The sequence below is a fragment of the Phascolarctos cinereus genome, unplaced genomic scaffold (genome assembly GCF_003287225.1).
Source record: "Phascolarctos cinereus isolate Bilbo 61053 unplaced genomic scaffold, phaCin_HiC Scaffold_726;HRSCAF=1367, whole genome shotgun sequence".
NCBI lineage: Eukaryota > Metazoa > Chordata > Mammalia > Diprotodontia > Phascolarctidae > Phascolarctos > Phascolarctos cinereus.
In genome coordinates this window covers 193,940,446-193,948,996 of record NW_027556098.1, presented here as the reverse complement: position 1 = coordinate 193,948,996, position 8,551 = coordinate 193,940,446, and the positions used below count along the sequence as shown (strand labels likewise).

General features: G+C 42.5%; 1 protein-coding gene across 1 annotated transcript; it reads right to left on the bottom strand.

The window, feature by feature from the left end:
- Nucleotides 1-2,921: 2,921 nt before the first annotated feature.
- On the bottom strand, nt 2,922-6,207 carry LOC110213334 (serine protease 58-like). The gene is made up of 4 exons (XM_020993632.2): nt 5,935-6,207; nt 4,850-5,100; nt 3,773-3,921; nt 2,922-3,286 (listed from the first exon to the last, which is right to left on the bottom strand). The coding sequence occupies exons 1-4, from the start codon at nt 6,171-6,173 to the stop codon at nt 3,137-3,139; spliced, it is 789 nt and encodes a 262-aa protein (XP_020849291.2). The 5' UTR covers nt 6,174-6,207; the 3' UTR covers nt 2,922-3,136.
- Nucleotides 6,208-8,551: the final 2,344 nt, after the last annotated feature.

The following is an 8,551-nucleotide window of genomic DNA, read 5'->3' as shown; positions in this document are numbered from 1 at the left end:
GGTCATGGTAAGTTAGGACAATGGTGGCAGTCTAAAACCTGAAAGGACATCTATGAGTGGAGACCAGGGCTGGTAGAAAAAATTTGGGAGGTTTACAAGATGGGGGATGTCCCTTGTATGCATAGCATCCAACTCTAGTGGGAGATTTTTCCCCATCTCTATGGAAAGTTATTCTTGACTCTTCTGACCTTTCTTCTTTTTTCTTTTTTCAGACATCTAACCCTTTCTGATGTTCTTACATCCCCCCTTCACTCACACTTCCAACTTTTCTATGTTCTTATTGAATGTTCAAAGAAACCCTACTGGCTATTCCTAGCAAAGCGTACATTGAATCCACCCATGCAAGTCCTGAATGGTCACTGCAGGCTTGTGGCTGTGATGGAGGAGACCAGACACTTCACTGAATTCTGCCCCTCTGTCTGATCTGCCTGCCGATCTGACTGCTTATCTGCTTGCCTATCTGCCTGTCTATCCATTTATCCATCTATCTACTTGTCTGTATGTCAGGTATTGGAGTTTTCTTAGGAATTTAGCTTTTTGCCTTTTATTTTATTCTCTACTTGTCTCCAGTGCAATCTCCAGTCCCCTTTGAGATCAGGAGCTATGCCTTCTACTCCATGATGAACAGTCTCATACCTAATCATAGCTTACATATCCCAATGAGTCTGAACCTAGGTATGTCATCATCCAAACCCATTACCCATCCTCTACCCTTCACTTCCTTATCTCTATCCTTTTCAACCCTCCTACCCCAAAGTTCCAACCATACCATCTTCGCCTTCCACCGTTGCCCTCTAGAATGCCTGTTCCATATGCAACAAACTTCCCTTCATCCTAAATCTTTTCCTCTCCCATTCCTTTCATCTTTTTGCTTTCACAGAAACCTGGCTCCCCCTGATGACACAGTCTTGTTGGCCATCTTTTCAAGTAGTAGCAGAACCTTTATTCACTGCTAAAGGTGATGAAATTGGAATATTCTTTGCTCTCTCATTGACACTTCTAGGTTCTCTTCCTACCTTCATCACTCAGTAAGTAACCTCTCCTTTGAGTTTCATACTATTCAACTCTACTATCGAAATCTTGGTAGCAGTTGTCCACAGTATTCCAGGTCACTGCCCTTCCTTCTTCAATGAATTTGGCATATGACTCACAATTTTTTTCTCCTCTCCAACTCATGTGCTTATACTAGAAGAATTCAACATACATATTGATTGTCCCTCAAATACCTTAACCACTCAGTTCCTCAACTTACTCGTCTTCCATGACCTACTTACTCCTCCAGCCTACCTTAACTACACCCAAAGATGGTGATAACTTTGATCTTGTCATTACCCACAAGTGTATCACTTCTATGTTAAAGAATTTCAAAATCCCAGTTAAGGAACTGGTCAAAATCTATTGGTTCTCCTTCTCTCTTTCTGCCTTACCTTACCTAATTTTATTCCTTGACCACACTATTACCTCCAATCCCCTCAGCCCTCAATTCTCTCTCAGGCCATCTCCCCTGCACTAGCTACTCTCTTCCTCTTTTTCCCATCTTGACTTCTTGGTGAATCAATTCAACTCTACACTATCCTCTTCTCTTGAGATTTATCATTTTCATTGACTGTGCCTTGCCCAGACCTCAGTCTTTGATCACTCCCAACATCCACCATCTTTACTCCTGGCACAGGTGCTGCTGAGTAAAGATAGAGAAAATCGCATAACTGTTCTGAATGAGTCTACTACAAATTTATGTTACACAACTTTCACTGGGTTCCCACTGCTACTAGACTACTATAGTAGGATTCTACAATAGTTCTCCACATCAATTCATTATCCTATTCTCCACAATGTCTCTTTAAAATCTTTTCATCCCTCTTCAAACCTCCCAAGGCTCCCCTTCCACTCCCCCTCCCCGCCACAATTGCTCTTTCTCAGTCTCATTCTGATCATGGCCTCTGACTGTAGATGTCTCACAGGGTTCTAAGCGGGGTCCTCTTCTCTTCTCCCTTTATACTACTCATCAGCTTCCATGAATTTAATTACCATCTCTGATAGTAATAATAATAATAGTAATAACACCCCCCCACATATATACGTATATCTATCTTATTATATGCCAAACACTGTACTAAGCACTTATACAGTAATGATAATTATTTTTATATTATTAATCAAAATATTATATTATTATTTTATAATTATAATATTATAATTATATACAATATATTACATCATTATATAATATCTATATTATATTACATAATTGTATATTATATAATTATTTTTTCATTTGATTCTCACAATAACTGGGAGGTAGGAGGTATTATTCTACATAAATACATATTCTGCATAAAAGAAAAACTGCCCTTTTTCATTGCTATCAATTAGCAGAGTGTCTGGCACAAAGTAATAAATGTTTATTGACTGACTAACTCATCAATTGAAGCTGTACACAAGACTTGTGTTGAAATAATTTGGGAAGGTGGGAATAAGGAGACAGCTACTTTAAGCACAAAGCTCCACAACTGGATCTGTCTGTGAATAGTGGGCATGAGTAATAGGAAGGGCAGTGGGAAATTGCATAAAGGAAAGTTATAATAAAGTTTACCTTAAATAGTTCTCCCCTTTTGATTTCCTAGGTAGTGCATCTAAGGGTACCCACCTTTTCTCTGTTGCTGTGGTAGTGGTGGTTGTTTAGTGGGGTTTGACTTTTTGTGACCCCAGTTGGAGTTTTCTTGGCAAAGATATTGGAATGGTTTTCCATTTCCTTCTCCAGCCCATTTTACAGAGGAGTAAATTGAGGCAAATAGGGTTAAGTGACTTGCCCAGGGTCACATATCTAGTATGTGTCTGAGGCCAGATCTGAACTCAGTAAAGATGAATCTTCCTGATTCTGGGCCTAGCACTCTATCCGCTCGGCCACCTAGCTTCCCACCTTCCCTCTAATACTCTATTTATTTTGAATGTTTTTATTTATGTATGTTATCTCATCCATTAGCGCTCAATTCATAGAAAGCAGCTAAGAATAAGTCACACAGATAGGATATTTCCAGAAGACTCCATTCAGATGTTGTTCTGAGGCTGGAGGCAGAAGAAAGGACTAGCAATGTTATACGCTGATCCATGGTCATCAGGAGAGTGCAGTGGTGCCTCAATTTTTCTTGATAATATCAAGGATCCAGTCTATATATCTGGATACTTTGGTGTAGAAGCCGATATCACCCTTCAGAACACACCCATCTGTCCAGGACAGGATCCCATGGAGCTGTCCTTTGCAAATGGCCACAGCAGCAGACACCTCCTGGCAGAGAGTTGGCAAACAGGGTCAGAATCCCTTCTTTCCCACCTTCCCATTCCTCCAAATCCTCCACTCTCCACTGCTAAGTGCTCATCCCCAGGGACCTGAGGGTCATCTCTGTGATTCTACAGGTTTCCTCAGCAGATGAGACTGGGAAATTAGGCCTCACCAAGGGGAAGGTAAAATCACATCCTCCTCAGACCGCTCTGCAGGCTACTTCCCTGAGTCTCCCACAGTGACTGGAATCCCTAGCCAGACATAACAGTTCAGGAACAGCCAGGAGGTGATAGGCACCACACTAGACTTTACCCACTGAATCCCAAGCTCTGACCCAGAAATTGGAGAACAGGGATATATATTTCCAAGGCCCAATCTCTTCAACTTCTTGCCTCAAAGGCAAAAACTTGGGTGAATATCAGAGGTCATGGCTCCACAGTCTCAGATCAAGTTGAAGAGAGAAAGAGAACGTGGTGAGGGGGAAAGAGATACCTGACAGAAGTTCTGCTGATATGGATACATTCCTGCACAGAACATGTTGTTCATGTTCTTTATAGTGATATTTCTTGAAGAGGCTCCCTTGCATTGAAGAGGAGGCAGCCACCGAGCCATTTGACTTATCTGGATGTCTGCATCTCTCACTGGGTATGAGAGAGAGTGGGGAGAACTTCATTTGTATTTGTTCCTTCTCTGTACCCACCCCCATCACACAGTGTAGTGAATAGCAATGTTGGATTTGGAGTCAAGGAGACCTTGGGTCAAGTCTTGCCACTGATCTTGTTAGAGGTGTGACCTTGAATACATCACTTAACCTTTCTCAGATTGTTTCTAAAATGTGGTTGGACTATATGGCCTTTAAGGTACCTTTCATCCCTAAGTCTATGATCCTGTGATCCTCTTTTTTTTCTGTCCTCTTCCCACCCATCTCTTCCCTCCCAAGATCAATGGAAGGAAGAAGGGAAGAAGAAAAGAATCAAAGATCAGAAAAAAATTGGTAGAATTAAATAAAGGAAGCTAAGTTATCCAGGCTTGGAAAATTTGGAAGCTTTTAGTGTGTGGGTGAGTGTGAACATAAATATATGTGTGAATACACACACACACATACACACACACACACACACACACACACACACCATGTATATATTTTTTTGTGTTTGAGAAAGAGGTTTCCTGGGAATAGGGGCATTCCAGTGGTGTATAGTAGGTATGATTGATGAGTACAGTTCCTATGTCTTCTATTGAATGTTCACCAGTACTCGATGGCCATCATCCCTAGCCTCAAAGCTATAGAGGTAAGGCCAATAGTTAGGGTTAGAATTCTTTCTGCCTTTTCTGATCTTGTATCATTTCATATCCCCATCTGGCAGTTGAGTACTCCCAGAAGAGGAGGGTAGAAGAACAGAAAGGCTTATTAGGTTGCTTATCTTCTGATGGGCCCCCTAGTATCTCCTTGTCCTGACCTCCCCTCTCCAGCTGCGCTTTTCTCTCCTTTGCATTTGGTCTAGCAGCAGTCCTAATATGAGTGCTCCTACAAGGTGCAGAAGGCACTGCAGCCTGGCAGGTACTCACTAGGATATTTCCAGTTCTGAATCCAGCCAGAAATAATACATATTGATCTATCTAGGTCATTGACGCCAATCGGCAGGTCCACCAGCACATGGAGGTGTTTGGACTTGGCTAGCTTGATCAACATTATGTCATGTTCAGGAGAGTCTGCCGTGAAATTTGGATGTCGGAAGATAAATTCATAGTTTAATTCCTGGTCCTGGAGCCAGCCCTTAACATTTTGGTTTGCAGTGCCTATTTTTACCTGGAGGTATCTAGAACAGGACACAAGCGATAGGAAAACTTTGTTGAATCTAGTCTCAGCTCTGCTCCTAACTCACCCAAGTTAACTTAGGCATCATTTAACCCCTCTCTCTGGAGCTCAATTTCCCGGATTGATAACATGAAGGGATTGAACTACGTATCGGAGGTTTCTTCTTGCTCTCAGATTCTATGAATCTTAAGAGTCCTTAGACATATCATTTCTCAATATTTGTCCAGCATCTTCTCTTCCTTATAGTTCCCCCTCCTTCCTGGGGAAGCCTAGGCTTTTTTCATTCATGGAGAGAATACTACCCTCAATTCTTTTTTTTTTTTGCTTTTTTTTTGGTGAGGCTATCAGGGTTAAGTGACTTGCCCAGGGTCACACAGCTAGTAACATATGGTCAAGTGTCTGAGGCCAGATTTGAACTCAGGTCCTCCTGACTTCAAGGCTGGAGCTCTATCCACTGCGCCACCTAGCTGCCTCATACCCTCAATTCTAAACCCCTCACTTTCCTCCTTCCGCCTCACCACCCCTAGCTCCATGAACTGCCTGTCCCTCTATTACCCACTTCTATCTCCTCTTCAGGGGAGACATTCTCAGAAACATCCCCTCTCCCTTACACACTCATGAACCCTGATGCCAAAAGCCTCCTCTCCTCTCCATCTTCTGGGAAATCAGTAATGAAAAGATGTAAAATCCTTTCCCCATAATTCCTCAATCCCCAGAAGTCAGTCACTCCGCTTAGGTTTGGGGGGTGGTTGAGGGTGGATTTCCAGATTGGGACTTATTCCATTTTGCTCCAGGGACCCTAGAGAAAAGAGCCAATTGAATCTCCATCACTCACGGTAGGTAGCAGTGAGCGGCTGTCACCACCCACTGCTGGTGGATCAAGGTGCCCACACAAGGCTGGTAGTCAGATTTCAGGTAGGCTAAAAACTTGGTGTCGGAATTTTCATTTCTCTTATTAGTGAACTGAGCAGCTGAGGGGTGAGGCAGAAGAGAAGAGGGACAGAGAGAGACAAAGAAAGTTTCAGCAGATTTCACTCTGTTCCCCCTGCCTGGAATGTTCTCTCTTCCTTTCATAACCTTTGAATTCCTTCCTACTCTCTAACACTTAATTCAAATGCTGCTGTTTTCATGGAGATCTTTCTGAACCCCCAAGTTGTAACATCCTTGCACTTTGAAAGGCACGTTTCCAATTCTTTAGTGAATTTATGATGTAATATTTTATATTATTTTAATCTGTGTCTGTGTCTTATCTGATAATTGGACTATAAGCTCCATTAGGGTAGGGATCCTTTCTATCTGAATGTATCTCCTTACAGTGCCTAACAGAACCTTCTGTGCACAGGATGTGCTCATTAACTGTTTACTATCCTATTTAGCCTTGGGTAAGTTCTTTAACCTCTCTGGGCCTCAGTTCCTCATATATAAAACAAGAAGGTTGAATGAATGAGTAGATGAAATGAAGAAATTGACAGCTAAAGAGACTTTAAAACCCCAGTATAATTAGTTCCTTGTACATTTCATACACCATTTATAAAAATACATGTAAATGCTTTGAAAAATAGTAAGTGCTATAGAAACTTAAGAGGTTATTCAGACATTTTCCATAACTGTTAGTCTTTCCTTAAGGATTTTCACTACCTCTCTATGTTTCAATCTCTCTCTCACCTCTCTTTCTGTCACATGACTCCATGATCATCAAAAGAGCAATCTTAGCTTCCCTTTCCTACCTTTATTCTCTCTTCTCTCTTTCTAAGGCAGATTTTTGGAAAAAAAAAACCGAACTGTATGTATGTCATGAACCTCTTTGGCAGTCTGGTGAGATCTATAGATCCTTTCTCAGAATAATATTTTTTAATGAATAAAATAGAATGCATTGGATTATAAAGGAAGCCAATTATATTGAAATCATTATTAAAATATTCCTCTCCCCAAAAAATAAGTTCATAAGCCCCTGGATAAGAATCCTTTCTTAGGCCTGTGTTAAAAACAGTTGTAGAAAATTTGCTTCTTTCTTTCTAGCCAAAGAACTCTTAGTTCCACCTCTTCTTGCCTCTTCCTTAGAGAATTTCCCATTATCCTCCCTTTGCTCTCTAGCTTTTCTTGTTGTTGTTGAATTGTTTTCAGTCATGTCTAACTCTTCATGACTCCATTTGGGGTTTTCTTGGCAACCTCTTCCTAGTGGAGTGGTTTGCCATTTCCTTCTTCAGGTCATTTGACAGATAAGGAAACCGAGACAAATAAGGTTAAGTGACTTGCCCAGAATCACACAGCTAGTATCTGATGCCAGATTTGAACTCAGGAAGATGTCTTAATGACTTCCGGGTGCAGAAATCTATCCACTGTGCCACCTATCTGTCCTCTCCCTAGCCTACCCCTTCCTTAACTACTCTTTTATTACACATCCTCTCTAATGCTCTGTCAGAGTGTCTTTGTCCAAAGGTCTTTCATTTCATTGTTCTGTGTGCTGAGGGACTGAGGTTTTCTAGGGTCAGGGGAAAGCTTGGGGGCGTAGAAGTTCCTGGGCCTGTAAAGAAATTGCCAGTTCCTGCAATTCTCAAGCCTTTGATTTCCTTTAGGCCTTTTCTTCCCCTTCCCAATCCCCTCTCATACTGCAGCTTTCCCCTTGATAACTTTCCCCATCAGGTTTCTAAGTTCACACTCACCAGCCAAAGCCAGCAAACCAAAGAGCAGGATGATCTTCATGTTGGTATCTGACACCTAGAGCTAGGTAGGAAACCTACAAAAAGAATCAGCAGGATCTAGCTAGCTAAGCAGTCAAATTCCAGACTGAAGGGTGAGTTGAAGAGACTGAAAGAAAAGAGGGTTTTGAATTAAGGGGCAATGACCCTCCCCACACCTGCGTGTCTCAGGTCCTGGTCTTGGGAGGATCGTCCCTTAGTCCCTTGGTACTAATAAAGGGACGTGAGAGAGGAGGGGAAGGTAGGCCCATGCACTCAGATCCAGGCCCCCACCCCCTCTTTGCCATCCAGGAAACCTCCCCAGCCTGGGTGGTATCTGTCCCACGGGGCAAATGGACCCCAGGGCTCAGAGCTTTGAGGTCCCTTCCCCAGGGGCTAGAGAAATGCCAAAGGACAAAATCCCCCTGGGTATCTCCAGAGAGACAGTCTGACTATGGCCTCCTCCTCATTGGTTCCCCCTGGATTACTTGTGTGTTCTTGCTCAGCATTGCTGCTCTATGTGAAGATGACTCCTCCCCTCTGTATGTCACATTGGCCCCTCCCCTCTGTGTGACCCTGACCCCCCCTTTCTGTGTGACACAGACCTTTCCCCTCTCTTTGTAAGCCTAAGCTCTCTGGGGCAAACAGAATTAAATGATCTGCCTGGGGTCCCAGAGCCATTAAAGTGTCAGAGGTTGGATTTGAACTCAGGTCTTTCTGATTCCAAATCCAATACTCTACCCACTTTACCACATTGCCTCTATATTAGCATAC

What these genes read in the sequence shown, in the direction of transcription:
- LOC110213334 (XM_020993632.2), bottom strand. Translation starts at nt 6,173, where the DNA reads ATGAAAGGAAGAGAGAACATTCCAGGCAGGGGGAACAGAGTGAAATCT. An exon ending in TCAGAACTGGAAATATCCTA is followed by an intron (nt 3,922 to 4,849) that starts GTGAGTACCTGC and finishes TCTCATACCCAG; the next exon opens with TGAGAGATGCAGACATCCAG. An exon ending in ATCAGCAGAACTTCTGTCAG is followed by an intron (nt 3,287 to 3,772) that starts GTATCTCTTTCC and finishes ACTCTCTGCCAG; the next exon opens with GAGGTGTCTGCTGCTGTGGC.